This window comes from Phycodurus eques, chromosome 18 (assembly GCF_024500275.1).
Source record: "Phycodurus eques isolate BA_2022a chromosome 18, UOR_Pequ_1.1, whole genome shotgun sequence".
In the NCBI taxonomy this organism is placed as follows: Eukaryota; Metazoa; Chordata; class Actinopteri; order Syngnathiformes; family Syngnathidae; genus Phycodurus; species Phycodurus eques.
In genome coordinates, this window is record NC_084542.1 from 10,571,203 (window position 1) to 10,591,714 (window position 20,512).

The 20,512-nt window shown below is 39.5% G+C and overlaps 2 protein-coding genes across 2 annotated transcripts; both read right to left on the reverse strand.

Moving 5' to 3' along the window:
* Positions 1-861: 861 nt before the first annotated feature.
* slc30a1a (solute carrier family 30 member 1a) lies at positions 862-12,959 on the reverse strand. Its single transcript, XM_061704758.1, has 2 exons — positions 12,132-12,959; positions 862-7,678 (listed from the first exon to the last, which is right to left on the reverse strand). Exons 1-2 carry the CDS (start codon positions 12,679-12,681, stop codon positions 6,813-6,815), a joined length of 1,416 nt encoding a protein of 471 aa, XP_061560742.1. The 5' UTR covers positions 12,682-12,959; the 3' UTR covers positions 862-6,812.
* Positions 12,960-13,806: 847 nt separating this feature from the next.
* Positions 13,807-20,182, reverse strand: nek2 (NIMA-related kinase 2). The gene is made up of 9 exons (XM_061704382.1): positions 19,942-20,182; positions 19,209-19,426; positions 17,381-17,621; positions 17,229-17,311; positions 17,030-17,156; positions 16,689-16,920; positions 15,792-15,846; positions 15,476-15,549; positions 13,807-15,250 (listed from the first exon to the last, which is right to left on the reverse strand). Exons 1-9 carry the CDS (start codon positions 20,035-20,037, stop codon positions 15,072-15,074), a joined length of 1,305 nt encoding a protein of 434 aa, XP_061560366.1. The 5' UTR covers positions 20,038-20,182; the 3' UTR covers positions 13,807-15,071.
* Positions 20,183-20,512: the final 330 nt, after the last annotated feature.

Here is a 20,512-nt window from a genome sequence, read left to right on the forward strand (position 1 = left end):
ATCAAAGTCTGAGAGTAAGAAGTCATACATTAACCCACACTTTCTTCATTCACGACTCTGACAGGTTATATACATACAGTATATTTGTATCTATGCATGGTGTGACACGTCTTTCAATTTTTCCTGTTTATCTTATCTATCTCATTGGCTTTTAAAATTGTTTTCATTTTCTGTGCATGGGGGTCAAAGTTCCACAGGCAAAGCTTGTAATTTGATCGGAGGACGAAAAAAAAAAAAAGCTGACGTTATGACGGGCCGGCTAGCTGGCCCTGTGAGGCCAATTTCAAATCGGATTGTTTAAAGAAACAGTCCAATTGTTAAAGCAGTTGAAGTTACACGGCATGCTGCACTTAAAAGGCAATATTTTGTCGAAACAAATTAAATATTTTGTCATTTCAATTTTCCATTACACCTTTTTATACTTTAAATGGAGCATTTTAAGTATCCCTACAATTCAATCTGCTAGTGATATTAAATAATAATTATAATACAGTACAAATGTAATTAGCTAGTAAATAATTATTGATTAAAAAAGAAAAATATATGTAACTACAAATGCTAAAAGTCATAAAAAAGAGATTACTACATTTAAAAAATATAAAAAATATGTTAAAAATATATATTAAAATAAATATATGAATTTTTTGTTCATTCAATAATAGGTCATCTGCATCATCATCATCATCATCATCATCATCAGCGTCATGGTGGTGGTGGTGGTGGTGGTCAGCGGAGTTAACATTCCAGTCGGCTTAGGCTCCCCCTTGACTGACAGTTCTTTGGTAGAGACCATGTGGTCAGATTTAAAATAAAAAATAAAAAAACCTGAGACTGTGGGAGAGAACAGGGTTGTCGCCCCCGGCATTTTTAATCCACAATCTTCACAGTCAAAACGATCATCTCTTTTAAGAATCTATATCAGTAGCAATAGCTTCAATGAGGATTGAAATAAAATATCAATAAATAGCCATGTTGGAGGTCAATGTTGGTCAAGCAGGAACTCCTAAAATACCCCATTTCCTCAAATAGTGGCCGCTATTCTGAGAGATGGCACATTAGTCACCAAATAGATGCCTCTCATAATCTGCAGATGAGAACGTACTGGAGATGTCCCTGAGCGACAATATGAGTGCCTTGCTCAAGGGCAACTAAAAAAAACCAAACTTAAGCACATCAAGCCTTGTCGCATTACTGGTTACAGTGTGTGTGTGTGTGTGTGTGCGTGTGTGTGTGTGCTTCCAAACAGGACAGACTAGAAATTAGGGAAGGAGGGCTCATGCATTGAAGAGGGCTAAATGGGACTAACTAACTCCTATCAGAGACACCAGCCCCAATTGAATTATTATTTTTTTTAATCTCCAGGTATCTGGAAATTATACGCATCATTATTTTGACTAAATGAGTTAATTGTTCATTTGAAGCTTTGAAGAGTTGCCAAGCAACCTACAGTCTCTAAATTAATGGTTCCATCCGCGAAGACATTCAGGGTCATTAGGTGTCACATTTTGTCTGTCAGGATTTACTTTAACGCTTCTTTTACATTGCGGGTCAAATTGACCCATTTGAAAACGTAAAAAAATATATATATATTTATCAAACCATATGTGTTACAGTTGGCTAGTTCAAGAGGGCTTTAATTCAACACTTTTGTTACATTGCGCGTCAACCCACGACCCATTGCAAGATAAAAAAATAATAATAATAATTAATAATTACTTATTTTGTGGGTCTAATTTACCCTAACCCTAGTTTAAGACGGATATATTTTAACCCTTTAACCCTATTACATTGTGGGTCAAATTGACCTGTTTGAAAATAAATGTAACAAATAATTACATTTTGTTAGCCTAAGTTGCAGTCGGCTAGTTCAATTCCACCCTATTGTTACATTGCGTGTCAAATTGACCTGTTTGAAAATCAGCAATTGTTTCAAGATTTATAATTACCATAACATTTATGTGAATTGTCATGAGCATGTGTATGTCGTTTTGCAATATATGTTTGCATTAAGATGGTAGACTTTCGGCCGATGAAACTGCATTGTGACGGTCACAATGACAATGTTCAATTCTCTTGTTTTATGGGTCAGTTTTACAGTAAACTTCACCTGTGTAATGAATACATGGCTTGCAAAAAAGCTTGCCGCAAGAAAGCATTGCCTCTTATTTGATGAACTGTGCTAATGAGAGTCAGAAGTGATGCTAAGCAATATATATATATATATATATATATATATATATATATATATATATTTTTTTTTTTTTTTTAAATTAGTTTAAGTGTGTTTGACTATGTTCAAATGTGTTTAAAGAGAGGAAGGAGCAACACTTTTTTTTATGGCCCTAAAACATATTCCTGAGGTGAAGTGGGGTTCACTCATTGTATTCACCATGAAAAAGGGGGTGGCGAGGGCGCTCATGTGGCTTTCAGCAAAACCAAACAATCATCTTTCTTTCTTGTTGCTGACGCTCGGATCTGAAGTGGAAACACGGGCGGCATTCTGACTTGCTTTTTGATGTTGCTCACATCCACAATAGCCCGCAGGCAAGGTGCAAAGAACACCTGGTGTTAAGAGCGAGCGCACACAAAGCGGCATTCTATGCATGGATAATGTGAAACAAGTTCCCCCCACCACCACACAGGAATGCTGGGTAAAGCCCTGTGTGCATGTTGCCTTTGCAATGCCGCTTATGTAAGACCCTTCGGTCGCCCATCGAATGGTCAGCAGCCAATCTGTAATCATGGCAGTTTCTGGCATGTGTATTATGTGCAGCCACACAGGGGGGCATTGCGCCCCCCCCCCCAAAAAAAATAAAAAATGTAAACATTGCTGCGTGGTTTTCTATTACATAGTGTTTGTATGGAAACGTTATACTACAGAAAATGGATAGAGTCATATTACAATCTAATGCACTGCACACAGAAATACTTTCCCTTCAAATGTCAGATTTCACGGATGTCATGGTAAACATGTCCACCGTGACACAATAGCGATTATTAGTAATTTTATTTGAGCCTCTATTTGAGGCGCAGCGCTTATTTGGTCAAGTGAAAAGTAAATGAGGCACCTGATGATTGAAGCATGGTGTCTATTAGAGCTGAGGCAACAATTTGAGGAAATTTGGTAGCCATGTATTCATGGCACCTTTTGAGTTCATCCAAATTTATTTCTGTAGTATAACATAAGTGACAATGCTCTGCTGCCTATTTAATAGACTTCAGTGTGTCTAGTGCTACATTTTAGGTATCATAGTTATACAATTGGTAAGCCAAGTTATTTTGGTACCATTCATAATGTTTGAGAGAAACCCGAAGAACTGCACACTGTAATGAAATCAAACGCTTAGCGACGATGGGGCTCACGGACAACTGGCTCATTCACTGACTTATTATGAAAGTAAAAGCAACTCCTCTGCCTCAGAGCTGCTGAATAAACATTGTTGAGGTGTGGCAGCCTGTGATGGGTGCAAATGTATTGCACTGAATCAACTTAAGAAGAAGACAAATTGTCTTGTTTGGCCTTGGACACACACATATAACACAAGTTTAGTTGGAGTGGCTAAAGTTGCCAGGGACAGAAATTTTGGCTCTAAAATCATTCATTTTGATTAGGAAGACCATCAACTATGGGAGAAACTATCAATCAATTCATTCTACTCTCTGAATGTTCTGAACTCCTATTACAATGTTGTATTGTATTGAGCCGAATTATGCTGTCCAGAGAAGTTGCCATAGCGTGGATGAAGGCCTAAAGTGCAGTAAACATTACACTAATCAGACTGAATTTGAGCATTTCGCCTCCCTTTCGATGTCTCGAAAAGATAGCCCTGAGTGATTATCTTGTGGTGTGCGGAGACATTTCCTGATATTGTACTTTTTATTTATTGATTTTTCTAGCTCACACTTTTTTTGTTAGCACTGACTGCTATGTTGAACTGTTCATAATTCCCACTTTTTTTGTATTTATTTTTTTTATTTAAATCCAATGAAACCAAGGCTGAACCTTTTGGCCATAATTCCAAAAGGTAAATTTGGTGCAAACCTGACACTGCTCATCGTCACCAGAAAAACACCATATCTACAGTAAAGCATTCTGATGCAGCATCATGCTTTGAACTGGGGCCTTAATCAAAGTGGAAGGAATTATGAACTGTTTAAAACTTTAGGCTTCTGATTGAAAAAAATGTCAGAAAATGTTTACTAGAACAGCTGACCTTTATTTGGGGTTAATCAGAGGCACTTTAAATGGTGGCAGGTGTGTCCTTAGTACTACACTGACTCTCATGTAGCAAGAATTTGAATGCGATTGGTTCTGACACAATCACATCCTCAGTTATAAAAGGATGGGCTAACTTGTGCAACCAAATTATCTCAGTAGTTTTTTTGCATCTCCCTCTCCAAACATTATTTTCCCCCATTTGAGTTGTACAGGTTATATATAGGTCACATGAAAAAAAAAAAAAAAAAACATGATTTATCTTGGTCTCTTATATATATATATATATATATATATATATATATATATATACACATCAGAAAAACCTGGGATTTGAACAGGGGTTGTAGACTTTTTCTATCCACTGTATTTTAGACTATCCATCCATCTATCGATCCATTTTCTGTACTGCTTAGTCGAGACTAAATCAACAGCACCTATGATGTTTGCAGAAAAATCCATTTTAGCCTCAAATGCTTCACAAGATCGCTCAATCAATTCCGCACACTTTACCAAATTCTCAATCAATAATTTCTTATGCCCATCATTCCTGTTGAAGATACAAAAGAGCAAGAGACACATTTGAGGTTATCAACTGTACCAAACAGCCATATATTTTTTTTGTCTCACAATGACACAGCAGACAGTAACCGTAGAAACATCAGCTGACATGTCATATCTAAAATAATAATTAAAAAACCAGCAACTTTATTTTTCACATAAAGCCACAAACATGTGCTCAATGACACAGTGTATAAGTGACTGAACATTATAAAAATGAAGGAACACGTCAAAATACATTTCCCAGCTCATATTTGTTTACATTGCATATACATTAAATCAGGAGTAGAATTCTCAATTGCACCTTGTTAAGTGACAAAAAGGAGATGACCCCCCCCCACCACAATAAATTCAATTTCAAGGCCACTATAAGGACTTTGGTGCTCAGCCATCCACAGCACTGGACAGCCGAACTCTGACAGTGGTTTGTATGCTTGGGGGAGAGTTCCGGCAAGACGCACCTTGGAGGTCTTGTAACGGAGCACCAGGTCTCAGTTTGGACAACATAATACGCCCCAAAAAAACGGTGACTGGCGACATTGCGGGCCGGTTTCTTAGCAACGCGATGCATTAAATCTTGAATTAAAGCGCCCGTGTCATTGCACAGTTTACATCAACTACACTCGGTACTATTGCCAGTGAGCGCAAGGCAGGCTAAGAGGTGTTTATCCAGTTTCTTATCCCAAAATGCCAAAAATCTAACTACCGGCATAGATGGTGGGCCAAAGAGAGAAGAAAAGCAGCATCTAAAGAGAGAAATAGATTATTTCTAATAACTTAAATAAGCAATACAATACTCCATTTTTAGGGGTCAGGGGGTTAAGAGAATACACACAAAATAGTCAACAGGCTGAAATGAGTATGCCGTGAAAGAGGACATTTGGAGGTCCTGAAGAGAGAAGCTTTCGCAGAGCAACACCATGGGACAAGGTTCCAAAGTCAGCGAACCCCGACATGCCACTGACGACGATAAGAATCTGTGTATTATTCGTTCTTTCCGTTTACAATTGGTAATCAAAAAATGAAAAAGTAACTCATTAATTTTTTAATCTAACACAAATAATTTAGATTTTTCATATTAAAATGTTTGCCTCGGATTAAAAATACAAAATTGGAAAACGGGCCACAACTGGTCATGTTTACGCGACCCAGCAGTTTGGTAACGAGCATTAGTGAAAGATATGTTAGCTTATAGCTGCCACAATCAGTCCTCCCTATGACCACGATCCATTAGTAGTATTCCATAAAGGACAAATTGTAACTAGTACGCATTATGTCTGAAATAGATGACATAATAATATAATGAGGTGACATTTATATTATAGATCATATATGACCTTAGTGAGGATAAGCAGTAAAGAAAATGGATGGATGGATGGATATCATTACGACCCGCGATGAAAATGACTTCAACACCCCTTCAGTCTAAACCAGTGAGTCCCAACCAGTGTGCCATGAAAGATCATCAGGTGTGCCACGGGAAACATTTAATTTCAATTTAAGATTGTTCTTAAGTGTCGTGCCGTGACAGCTTTCTAAAGAGAAATATGTGCCTTGGTTTAATAAAGGTTGGGAAACACTGGTCTAAAACTATACATTATTGGTCAGATCACTGTTCGAAAAAGAGACTTCAGTCTCAATGGGTTTTAATAACGGTTTTGATTTGAGTCATTTGATTGGTCCTGGCTAATGGTGGCTACTAACAAGCTAACACTTCTTTACAGGTGCTTGTTACCAAACTTGCAGGTCATGTAACCATGACCAATTCATATTAATATCAAAATGAGTCCTATTATCTTATTTTCAATTTCTTATTTTTGATCTAAGATAAAAATGTAAATCTGAAGAATCTGTCAACTTTTGGTTTTTTTTTTGGGTTTGATTTAAAAACAAATCAGTCGCTTTTTCATTTTTCGAAAATGATATGCAGATTGAGGAGGCTTGTGAAGAAAGACTGAGGCTGAACGAACGCTTGCTCGGTGGTAACGCTGCAGCCATTTTTCCAATACTGACCGACAGCTGTCCATCTAGTATCTCACAGAGACGACTCCACCTCCGACGTGACGATCACATGCGGCTGCACCAGAGGCACGGCGGCCGGCTCCGAAGTCTCGCCGATCGCCCTGAGGTCGACGACCGCCTTCTTGTCAGTCGCGGGGTTCTGCTTGTCGCCGGCGCCGCAGCACAGCTTGGGGGCGCATTGAGTCCGGCAGGAGAGCTCGCACAGGGAGTCCTGGGACTCGGAACTGAACGTGACGAACTCAGGCTGGATGGTAGTGGCGTGGATGCCCTCGTTGTGGAAGAAGTCTTTGATTCGCTTGGCCACCTCCATGTAAGACGTGGGGTCGTGGCACTTGATGTGCGCCGTGGCGATGATGCGGCTGCCCGCCAGTTGCCACACGTGCAGTTCGTGGATGGCCAGGACCCCGTCCAGATTCAGCAGACGCTCGTTGAGGCGATGGATGTTGATTTGCTTGGGGACTGTCTGCAGCAGGATGAGGGCCGACTCCTTGAGCAGCGGGTACGTGGTGTACAGCAGGATGCACACCATGATGAGGCAGAGCGTGGGGTCCAGGTAGAGCACCCAGCAGGGCCCCGCCACCTTGGTGCTGGACGCCGTGGGGCCCTCCAGGAGATCCAGCAGGGTGTGGTTATTGTGATAGTGGTCGGTGGCGTGGCTTTCAATACACGGGTTGATGCAGATTTCGTCTTTGTTGCAGGGCTGCCACACGAAGATGAAGATGAGAGCGTTGATCACGACGATGACAGAGCCCAGGGCGTCGCCCAGCACGTGGAGGAAGACTCCGCGCATGTTGAGCTGCGAGGATGACTCGTGCTCCATCTCTTCGTACTGGGCGCCACCGTTGATCTGCACCTCTGTGCTCTCTTTAGGACTGATGTCTGCGGATGAAAGCGGAGACCTCAATAAAGTTAAATCAGGGGTGTGGAAAGTTTTTCTTCAAAGGGCCACATGCAGAAAACTCTAAGGCTGCAAGCACAACTTTGACATTCTTCTTCTTAAATATATCTAAGGTAATAGGCTAAAAAGAGTCCATCAGTGTAAGTACAGATATTCTCCGCAATGATATAATGTTTTGATTAGGGATGTTCGATACCACTTTTATTTTCAGACCGTTACCAGTACGTGCATTTCCTCTTGAATACTTACCACTACTTTTGAGACATAAAATTTCAATTACCACAATGACACATATAATTGTGAACAAAGACCTTTTTTTCCTGAAATACCACCAGGCAGAAAGTCATACCACCAAGACTGAGTTAGCAAATACATTTATACATTGCCATAGCAAGACACTAAAAGTGCACTCCCAGCACTAATATAAACCTTACAAACATCTATACTTACATTGCGTCTTAACAGGCATAATATGAGAGGATGGAGAAGGATGTAATTCACGTCTTCTGCTTTCTGATGGGAGAACGGACACTAGAGGGCTCCGAAACATCAAACCAAACAACACTCAGCTGTCTAATGAGTCCTTAACACTGACGCACATGATGATTCGTCCATGAATTTGTCCACGAACCTAGTATCGGTACTTGCTCATCCCTAGTTTTTTTTAAATATATACAAGTAAAACATCACGGATGTTCCTGGATTTCTGGGTGGCAACCGGCTTTGTATCCCACTAGAATAGATCCGCCCTTGTACTGAGCAGCAGCAGAATCACATCTTCACATTCTGAAGCGGAACAGAACAATCTGTACTTGGTATACTCTGCTGACCTTGACACATAACAGGAAGTGGTGTAAACAATCACAAATATTTTCTTTTTTTTGCAAACTTAAACAAGGGCTCAATAAACCGAGTCTACGACTGAGAACTGTGTCAATGTCACAATATCTATGGACGTGACTGAAATGGTACTACGATTTCTAAATTAAGTATAGCATTTGTAAACGTGTCTCCGTTGTTGGCTCCACTCCTGGAAGTACAGACTCCTACTACAGGGGAAAAGCAACAAGTGTAGTGCCACTGTTGTCGTCTGCGGTACAGGAAGTAGGAGCAAAAAACTTTGATAAACTGATGAACTTTTGATTTTTCATTTCAGTAATGTTTCTGTGTCAATTTGTGCAAGTGTAATTATAACTTCAGTTCAGGATAACATGTAAGAAACAAATCCAAACAAAGTAAATATATATATATATATATATATATATATACATATATATACATATATATACATATATGTATGTATATATATGTCATAAACAGAGGTGGATTTACCATTAGGCAAACAAGCAATTGCCTGGTGTCCCAAGATTTCAAGGTGCCTCCATACGTCATTAAAACACCTTAATATATTTTTTTTTAATTTAACGTAATAATAATTGTTTAGTATTAATTAAGATGCTTGAAAAATACAACATTTAATATATCATGATCACTTCCATGTTCTTCCAACAACTTTAAGGACTTTATCTTGCTCAGGAAACAGGAGAATTCTCTTAAATTCACTTTTTTAGTCAACAAACAATGTTAAAAGTTTAGGGTGATGAATATTATTCACTGGACAGAGGAAAGGGGAACACGAAAATGGTTATGCAACTAGTAACTTCGGATGTCAGATAATTGTAACAGAGTTCAAAAGACCTGTTAAGGTGAAAATAAACTTGCCAGTATGTTCACGAATGTGGAGGGCCCCATGACTGAGCTTGCATTGGGCTCCCAAATGTCTAGCTACGCACCTGACTGTAAAGCCAAGTAAAAGAAGTTTCATAATGAAAAAGTACTTATTTTTTCCCCAACTTGGGTCAGTTTGACCCTCAACATAAAAGGAGGGTTTAGCTGTAATTCTAATGTTAATTTTGGCTCACTTTTTGGCTCAATCATTTCCAGACAATCAACAGAATTAGTAAAAACCAATTATCATCCCAATCTCTGATTAAAACTGAAAGGAAATTTTTGAACGATGAGCGTTAACAAAGAAAACGAGTTTGTAATAAGAACAATGTCACGTTTTCCAGCAATCGATTGGACCGCTGACAGAAGTGATCATAGTTGGTGTGTTTAAATAATCCAAAAACCTTGGAGGTTTAGAACTGAATTTAAATGCAACGCTATATTGGGCAAAATCCAATCATTGATTAGGGTGTGTGCGTGAGGGCAAGAAACCGTCTGCCTAAATCCCAAAGACAATGGCGGCTCATTCATCAGCAGCTAATGGCGTGGTTTTGGCCGTTGACGCTTCCATTACACTGATGTACGGTCCAGTAACTGCTACCGGGCGCATAGAGGAGGGGTGCAGGCAGTCTCCATTTATTGAAAATGTCAAGGCCAAACCGTGCGCGGTGGGGGAGAAACCTGGGCCTTCGGAATGGCTTTAACCCTTCAAGGCCCAAACAAGTGAGAACGACACACACCTACAAAACAGTAAGCCAGACAATTATCATGTGACTGCTTGTTTCTTAAGAGGCTAGCAGGAAATAGACCGTACTCTTATGCAATGTGAACTGCTGACTATGAAAATAGTGTGGAGCAGGCTGCCATAGGGGGAGAGAGAGACAATTAGCTTGAACCTATGCACTCGAGCTTAGGTGTCAAACTCAAGGCCTGGGAGCCAGATGCGGCCCGCCACATCATTTTATGTGGCCCGCGAAAGCAAATCATGCTCGTCAACTTCCATGATTTTTGCTAAAATCTGTACCCAAATTCAAAATTGTCATAATAATAAACAACAATGTTGAGATATTAATTGTTCTGTTACTAAACCCTTCTTCTACAGTAACTTAAACAATAATTGAACAAACTATTATCCTTGTCTTCTGATTTCAAAACGAGTTATCCCTCAATTTGTTGTGTAATGGTAATATGTTTTGTTGATGATTAAACATGTATATGGTTTCACTGTTCTAACGGCCCTCTGAGGGAAATCATAACTACAATGCGGCCCGAGACAAAAATAAATAAATAAATAAATAAAAACTAAAAAACTTTTTTTTTTTTTTTAAATAAAATAGTTTGACACCCCTGCGACAAGAGCAAGGGTGTGACACTTATGGCTCGCCTGTTGGGGAAAGCCCAGGAACATTTGACCGACAATAAACAATGTAATACATATAATAGTATTTAAAAATGTGTCATTTACTAATATTGTTCATAAATTTTGAAAAAACCTGTCTCAATTAATGACAAATATTCCAGGACTCTTGATTGGTTAAATGGTCCATTCAACAGGTCAGATCTAATGAGTCATTGCCTTGACAAAGAAGATTTCAGAGGTATTAACCTAACAATATTGCATCACACTCTTTGGTGTTTATAATATTTTTGGTCAAAAAGTTACAATCAAAGTCGTGTTCTTTATTGCAGCCCACCTGGCATTTAAAATATTAAGAGTTAGCCATTTTTCCTTAAAATTTGCTCATTAAGATGTATTTATTTAATTTTGTATTAATTACCAGCATTAAATAACTGTTTAATTGATGTATTGTAAATACAAAAAAATAGCAAAATACATCATTTTACATATAAATTTTCAAAATATTAAGCATTTTATTATTTGTTGTGGGTTAAACGTTTCGGGCCTTAAAAAACATTACAATATTTTCATTTATTTTATTAAACAATTCCTTAGTTAATTTTAATTCTAAAATACAATACGAGAATGGATTATTTTATTTATTAAAATATGCATAAATATAAACATTCATTCATTCATTCATTTTATATAATTTATTATTTCAAATAAACAAGTTTACGGACACGTAATTTTGTATTGTATTAAAAAAATTACTGAAATATTTTTATTGCATGAAATAATGCATCATTAAGTCATTCTAAAAATCAAAATAAGAATTAATTACTTTATTACACATTAAATTATATGTAACACGTAATACATACATATTACCTCATCGCACAGTAAAATGATTTACTTTAAAAAACAGGTTAACCTTTATTTTATTAAATTATAAAATTTGTTACAAGACAAAATGTAAACATGAGAATGAATTATAATATTTGAAAATATATTACTTTAATAAAATATACACAATAGATAAAATATACATTTGCACAGTAAAATGATTTACTTTAATAAAATGTTAACCTTTATTTTATTAAAATTATAATAAAATTAGTTACAAGACAAAATGTAAACATTGGAATGAATTATTATATTTGAAAAGATATTACTTTAATTTAATAAAATACACATAATAGATAAAATATACGTATTTGTAAATCTTTACATATATAATAAACTCTTTTACTCCGTTTTTTTTTCTTTTCTTGATGACCTGGCCCATCTGTACATTTTAAACCACGAACAGGCCGCTGGCGGAACAGGAGGTGACTAACCTAAGGATTGTGATTGTGAATGCTTACCGGTAGTTTGCGATGCTTCCCCGCAGCCGCTGTGGTTCCCCACTAGATTGTTGGTCTCTCCAGGAGTTCCGTTGCCAGCCCGGTGAGCCTTGGCACTTTTGCCCTTCTTCCCCCCGTGCGAGTGTCCGTGTCCTCCGCCGGCGTGCCCGTGGAACAAGCACAGCCCGAGCAGGTTGACGAGAAGCCCCGCGAAGCCCACAGCGGCGAGCACCAGCGGCCGTTCGATCTCATGGGCCTCGGTGAAGCGCTCGATGGCCTCCAGCACGATGGTGCAGCACAGCGCCGTGAGGAACACGGCGTTCACCAGCGCCCCCATCACCTCGGCCCGGATCCAGCCGAACGTGTTCTTGTCGGTCGCTTGGGTCTTCTCGGCGAAGCGCACCGCCACCAGAGCCACGACCAAGGCGATGACGTCCGACAGCATGTGAAAGGAGTCCGACAGCATCGAGAGGGATGCGGTGATGCGGCTCACCACCACCTCCACGATGAAGAAGACGAAAGTCAACGAGAGCATGCATAGCAGCCGGACTCGATTGGGTTCACAAGCCATTTTGCTGTCGAGCTTCTAAAGGGTGGCGCAAAAAAGAAAAATACAAAAAAAAAAAAAAACAAGCTCGCACGAGTTAGCTAGCTAGCTAGGATGAACGCCAAGCTAACTGGCTCCCCGAGAGACAAAACTTGCCCCCACACCCCACACACACTACGTTCGTCCCGTAATGGCAGCGGCACGTCGACTGGAATACAATTCATCCGAGAATTGGTCACTCGGCAGACAACGATATTTCCGACGTTCGCTCGCTCCAGCTCCAGTTTGCAGACGGGCTGAAACTTTGCACCCGAGCCGGTAAACTTTCCACACGAAACACAGAAAGACGGAGGAAATGACACGCCCTGTACGGTTTCCTATTGGACGAGAGGAAAAAAGGTCCGAGCCGATTGGTTGGGTGTCATTACTGTCATAATGGGCGGGACGGGGAAACCGGGCGACAGTGGTTGCTACGCACGCTACACTAGCGTAGTCTCGCGATGATTGACATGTTAATTTTCGTACAAGGCTGATTCCCCTTGGGGAAAAAACAATATAAAATTCCAATTTCTAATATGACTAGCGCAAACCGAACTACATTTCTCTTACGAGAAATTTTAACTAAGAACAAAAGCCCGATAAAGATTTCTCACTACAATATGTGAATGTACGTATGATACGCCGTTGACGTGGACAGCGTGAGTTCTCGATATGATGATGACATACACGCAGACATTTGTTTCGTTTCCAAGACCCCATATTACCAAAAGTAATTCATTGTGCCGACGGTGAATCACAGAGAAGACTTGAAAGAGGCGATGTGGCTTCAATGAAGAGCGATATTGGTCACTCAGTTATAAAAGTCAGCAACAATGAGGGTCATGATGCGACTGTCACACCTAGTGCAAACTAATAACAGTAAACACACAACGACGAGAAGTGGGGAAATAAACACGCATAAAGTCTATTAACACTTCAAAGGGTTAACTAACTAACAGAACACAGCATTTATATAGCACTTTACAACTATTCGCAAAGCCGCTCGGCATGCTGGGAATTCCTACAATGCTATAAGATGTTTGTACAGACCTTTGCTATGATAAAGGGAGGGCATCTTTTTTATTTTTAGTTCATTTATTTTCATTCCACTCAACACAATCTCAAAAGGAGGGATTCATCGATATGTTGTCACGTACCAGATGATGGTTTAGGAACTCAAATGCACTCTGGTAGAATACATCATTATTGAAAGTCCAATTGTTTTTTTTTTTTAAATTAGATTTTAAGTAATTGTTAATAGTCTCTGTTAATATGATGGTTAAGGCGAACTGCTGACGATTATGGCAAACCGTCGAAAGTGTATGGCAGATTTAGGCACTTAAATCAAATACGATTTTGGAAAACGAGTGACCTCTTGTGGCAGATTTTACTGTCATTGCTATAGTAATTTAAAGAAAAATCTATTTGTATTAGCTTGGTTCTTTTGCTCAACTTACTTTGCTATATTTCAGTCTTTATTTTCTACTTCTTGATTTTATATTATAATTCTGTGAGGGGACCTTGAGTAACATGAAATAAATACAATTATTTAAAGGACACGTAAATTCGACTTCTTTGCATACATACAGTTAGGTCTTGGCCTGTCTGCCTATCCATTGAGTGTGAAATAAAGAGAGGGGAAAAATGTATCACTTTGCACTCAAATCATGATAAAGCCAAAAGGTAAGTACAGCTGCAGTGTTAGCACAGATTATGATTAGCTATCAGTGTCACTAGCATTAGCTTCTGGTAATGTTATAATAATATTTGGCTAAATTGCTAACACAGTTTATTTCAGTGGCTTGGTGATGAAATGCTGCTTGCACAAATGATAACTTCATTGAATCTCTCCCCCTGCAACTTGTGTGGCGACGGTATAGCCGCCCCTAAAATAAGATCATTTCACCATGGAAATAATGATGCTGTGGGGGAAAAAAATAAATAAATAAGTCAATTCTTTACCCTTGGGGTGTTTTGACCAAAGAATGCCACAGACATATTATTAAGAAACCTGGGAATTGTTTAACATGGTGAAAAACTCATGTCGCAATTAAATACACATTTCAACTACACAACCTACCAGAGATTGGTGGGAAAAATACATATTTGTTGTATATGTCCCTTTGGTCGAAGACTAATTCATGGCAATTATAACCTAAATGTATTGCTTAGATGACATTAATGCCCTTAGTTTGGCCATGTCTTGTATTTTCAACCCATTTTCGAGACTTCTACAATAATAACAGCCTTCTACAATATATTGTAAATATCACCAGCACTGCACCTTATAAATAGCACACACAGACAAAAGCTTAATTTTCTACTCAGTAGTCCCACCACTTTGCTAATATTTACACTCAGTCACAACACAGCAGTCAGATGCGGAAGCCGAGGATCTGACAGGCTTTTTCCACGTCAGTCAGGATTTGAGCATGTCGACTGACAAAGTAGTCCCGCGGCGGCACCGTCACAGAATGATACAGCTGACTGTTCTCCTTGTTGGCGCCTGCAAAGTGGACCCTCCTCTTGCCCGGGGAGCAATGCTCCCAAACACCTATGGGACCAAAAGAATATTCAATATAAAATCTATTTAAACACAAGCAGTTACACTATAAATTTTTAAAGTTTGGTTAAAATCTTTATTGACATAATTATCAATCCATCCATTTATCCTCCCCTTATCCGTTTAAAAAAAAAAAAAAATGCTAAAAGTATGAAATCATGAAGAAACTCCAAGCTGGGCTGTATGTGTCCAGAGGTCTTCATCAAACGTGCATACCTATGTCGTTATTATGAAGGGGAGTCTGCTCCCTCTGATGCTCCACATGGAAATTCTTTAATAAACTCTCCGCTCTGCAACAAAACATGAATGTGTAGATTACAAAATCATAAACCCAACAGCCCATCCATTTTCTATTGTGCATGGAAACTGGAGAAAAGCCACGCAAGCCCAGGGAGAACATGCAAACTTCACACAGGAAGAGCTCAGATTTGAACCCTGAACCTCAGAACTGTGGGTCAGACGTGCTAAACACTACCACGCTGTGCTGCCAGATCGTAAGTCATTCGTGCCATTTTTTTCTTCAGTGAATTACCTTAATAGTTTCTCGGCTGCAAGGTGTTCACGGACACACATCTCATATTCCCGTCCTAAAAACAAAAGCAAATTAATAAAACTCTACATTAAGCCAAATCGTAAATACTGCATTCTCATTTACCTCTTACATGTTTTTGTTGACTTGTACCATTGTTTACTCTTTCCACTTTTAAATGTTTTTAGACAAAAAAAAACAGTGTCAATCAAACTGTACTGCATAGTGCAGCAATGGTTTTACTTTAGTAGCCTTCACATTGTTGAATCTTTGGAGGTGTTGTCAACGTCAAAAGCTGTTATGGATGAATAAAGGCCTGTTTCGAGTCCTGACCAAGCAGAGCAGTTTGAGATGCAATGGTTTAAAACTTTCTGTACTGCTGTCAAAAGCTGTGAAGCGTACCAAAATAAAGGGCCATTTCCGCTTATCAGCACAACTAGACTGGTTCAGGGACCCCTTTTTTTTCTTAAAGTTTCTTTGGCCAAAATCGTTTCCATTGCCAAAACAAAGGATCGTTTGCCCCAAATCAGTGTGGTTAGGGACACAATTGAAATCTTTTGTCAAAAATTGTGAGGGGCACCAAAATAAAAGCCCGTTTTGACCAAAGCAGTGCGATTTGGTGTGCATTTGTTTATTGCAGATTTCCGCTCGGCTCCTATCCGGATTACTGGACTGGAAAGGTATGTGAACAATGGAGTGCTCCCTTGAACCGCAACACTGTCCCATGCCTGGTAGAATGACAATTAAGTTTGATGTGATTTTATCGCTTGCCTCCACCCCCTTCCCGACATCGGACGATGGAAAAGGACAAAAGGGTGCACCGTTCAGCGCTAAAGTCTTTTGCCTGAACCGCACCCAAACCCCAAGTGGACTCCAAGTACAAGTGAAAACCAAACTCACGCTCCAGCATCTCCTCACGTTCTTGCAGCGCCTTTTCACGCTCTTGCAGCGCCTGCTCTCGAAGCCTGAGCTCTGCGACAGACGGTGATGCTTCTGCGGGCTTTTCGGGAGCACCGTCAGAGGCTGGTGACCGCCTCTGAAGCTGTCGCTTTACCTTCCTCTGTTCTTCGCCGACTGCTTCGGCCAGCAGGCTGCTCTGGAGGATGGATTCCACAGATGGCCTCAGATAGTCCTGTTGGCAACAGCAACACACAGCACCAGAAATATACATGGATAAAAAAATCCATTTGATTTAACAGTTGGTGAATTGTTTAATTATACAGTACATTCATATTTCAAACCTTGAGGTTGAGCATTTTCTTGAGGAGGGTGTTTATTTCTTCGGTGTATCGATACGGGATTCTGTTGAACTTGCCCTCTCGGATCTTGACGGCCAACTCTTTTTGGTTGTAGGCAGTAAAGGGGGGCCTGCAAAGACAACATTGTGCGCTTTACAGTAAACACAGCAGCCTGTGAGAGGAGGTGCTCAAGCGTACTTACGATAGGGCACACAGTTCGTACAACAAACAGCCCAGTGACCAGATATCAGACTTTTCATTGTATGACATCTGGTTCATTTGCTCCTGCAATACAAATGTTGCATGGATGGGAACCTTACAAAAGTGGCACCATTCACAATTTTGGTAACTCACAGGAGACATATAGTACGGCGTTCCGACAAACGTCTTGGCGAAGCTGGTGTCGTGGTTGAGGATCCGGGCCAAGCCAAAGTCGCCCAACTTCACATTGTGCTTGACGTCCAGGAAGATGTTGGCCGGTTTCAAGTCCCGGTGAAGGACGGTGGGCCTGCCGTCGCTCCGCCTGTGGCACTCCTTCAGCGCCAACATGAGCTGTACCGTGACGCGCAGGACGAACCTTTCGTCCAAATAACGTCTGAGAAAACAGAAACAAAATGAGTCAAAAAAGTAATCAACTACTTCAGAAGATGCTGTTGCAGTACCATTGAGATATCAAATCCCATTGTATCAGTTTATTTTTATATTCCAACATACAATACTGTATGCATTACATTTAACATTTATTTTTATCCTTAAAGACCTTTTGTTGTTGTTAAGGGATTCAGTCACATTTTTGGCAATAGTATTGTAGTAACACATTATACTGAACATGACACAGAATTATGACTATTTGGACTACATAATATGCAATACAAGCACTGTATCAAATATTATGCCTTTACAACAATGTTGAATTTTGACAGTAGAACTGTACATTATATTGAGATGTTAAATACTTCTGACTTGTAGAACAAATGTAGGTAACCACATTAAGTGTAATTATTAATTTGGAATTTTTTTGTCAAATACTTTAAACATAAATAAGACTGCTCCTCTACTAAACACCTACTACTCCCTGCAGTTGAGTAAATAAAAATCTCTAGCCACAATTTGAAGAAATCCAGCATTTCAAAAGCAAAGCTTTAGGTTTGTGTGTGTATAATATTTGCAAATAGTTTCTACATGAGACATTTCTGCACCGCTTTTATATTTAATATACCATGTCAATCAAAATATCAAAATTAAATAATAAATAAATACATGAAAACAATGCCAGCAGAATAAGTTCGATCCCATTTAAAAAAAAAAAAAAAAAAAAAAAAAAAAAAAAGTGAGCTTAGCATAGTGAGCTTCCTACTATAATGCGTAAAATTGTGCAAAAGAATAATAAATAAAAAAAAGTCTCCCTATTTCATTTTTGAAATAGAGTATAACCAGGTTTGACTGATACTTTGCTTCAATGGGAGAAAAGTGCAATGGACAAAAAGCATATTTACACTGACTGGGAGGTCCACTAAGTATGCAACACTTTCATTGGCTCTCAAATACATTCAATCTGATCCAAATTATTTTGCAAGATAATGCTCAGTTTTGAGTGACCACAATCAGCGGGGTATTCAGTTAACAATAAAGTAGGTTTACTGCTGTGGTTGTACCTTGCACTGCTGTAAAGTCAGCTACAGAAAGGAATATAGATGGTATACAGTGAACTTGGGGTAAGGACCGAGCAGTGCAGTGAATAGTTAAAATCCATGAGTAATTGATGCCCCCCCCCGCCCGAAAGAAAGAAAAAAGTTTAGAATTTACTGTAGAAGCCACACAAATGGCAGCAAAGCACTATTTTTGGCAATGTAAAAATCCATAACTCACTTCAACATACTTTCCTGAAAGAAAGATGAGGTTAACTGCAAAGCACGATTTTTGTCGAAATGAAAGTCCTCAACTCACTTCAACATTCTTTCACATAAAGATGCCACAAGATGGCAGCAAAGCATAGTTTTGTCAAAATGACACCATTTGACACCAGATGGTGCCAAAGTAATACTCTTATTGCTTTGTCCTGAGAACTAAAACAGCAAATAGGTGAGTTTTTTCAGTAAATAACAGAAGATAGGTCCCTCCAAATCACTAATATTTGCTAATGTTCACTGTACAAGCATGGTTGTGAGGGCCACAAGGTCACCTTTCCCTGATGCATCGGGCAATGAGGCTGGCCAGGTCGCCGCCCTCGCAGTACTCCATGACGATGTACAGCGTGGTGTTGGTGCGGTCGATGATGCGGTCGTAGTATCTCACGATGTTGGGATGCTTCAACTCCCTGAGGAGATTCACCTCCGACACCAGCATCTGCTTCTCGCTCTCGGCCATTGTGCCATAATCCAGCTCCTTCCACACCAGAATCTTGGGGTAAGACGCGGAAATATTACAGTAGTAAGAGAGGGGAGCAATATGGGCGTAATGCATGCAGTACAAATAATTGTGGATGTACAGGGGGTCCAATTGGAAAGCAGTGGCATGGCCTAGAAGATGTTTCACACACCAAAAAAAAAAAATAATAATAATAATAAATCATTTTGAGTGGTTTGTCCACTGTTACGTTAGACAACGGCACGGTCCAATTTGCGTACAAATTCGTCGCAGGATCTCGGTCGTAAACCAAGAGACCCCGTGTACGTATTGTATTGTATTATTGTACTTTTAAAAAGGTACATGAGGACTACACTGGGAGGTGCTCCAATCAAAACTATTGAAGTTTTAAACGTTTGTGTGTGTGTGTTAAGTGCATAACACACTTAACACACAACTATCATATCATTAGGAGCACAGGTGTTTATCAAGCTCCTGTTAACGACACACTATCAATATTTTAATGTCGTTAAACAAAAACAAAAAAACACAATGCAGTAGTTACTCACTTTGCCGTCAGACTTCCGCCTTATTTTCTGACACCTTCCGTAAGAACCGGACCCAATGGTGAGCAGCACCTCGTAGTCACCAACACTGGACGGCATCTTGTTTTTGTCAACACTAGCGAACTATGTTGACGTGCAGTTAAAATGTTACCCTCCCAAACTTAAACGCTCACATTAACACTTCCTGGAGGTGTGTCGCTTTATCTGTTTATTGAACAAAAGTCAAACGTTAACCGCGTGCCCGTGTGGCTTCATGATTTGGTAAACAGAGACTGACTTGGCCGATTTAAACTCGTGCTAGGATCGCATCTCCATTGTGATTGGTCGATTCACTGGACAGGAAGAGTCCTGATTGGTTAGAGATCGGCTGGGCGGGGTGACGTTGCCAGGCACCCGAGAACCGCGAGAGTAGCGCGGTAAACGCACCAACTCTCCACTAGAGAGGGTTAGGCCAAATATTGATCCAGACCCAGGCTGCATTTAACATTTGAGTAACTGAAGTACAGTACAGTAATACTGTCCTAAAATTGCAAAACAAAATAAAAAAAACTGATTAACATTTTTAGCAAACATA

Excerpts from the sequence above, each read along its gene's own strand:
- slc30a1a (XM_061704758.1), bottom strand. The coding sequence starts at position 12,681 with ATGGCTTGTGAACCCAATCGAGTCCGGCTGCTATGCATGCTCTCGTTG. Across the intron at positions 7,679-12,131 it reads GGAAGCATCGCAAACTACCG|ACATCAGTCCTAAAGAGAGC; the intron begins GTAAGCATTCAC and ends TTTCATCCGCAG.
- nek2 (XM_061704382.1), bottom strand. The coding sequence starts at position 20,037 with ATGCCGTCCAGTGTTGGTGACTACGAGGTGCTGCTCACCATTGGGTCC. Across the intron at positions 16,921-17,029 it reads AGAAAATGCTCAACCTCAAG|GACTATCTGAGGCCATCTGT; the intron begins GTTTGAAATATG and ends TGTTGCCAACAG. Across the intron at positions 15,847-16,688 it reads ACGTGAGGAGATGCTGGAGC|GACGGGAATATGAGATGTGT; the intron begins GTGAGTTTGGTT and ends TTTTGTTTTTAG.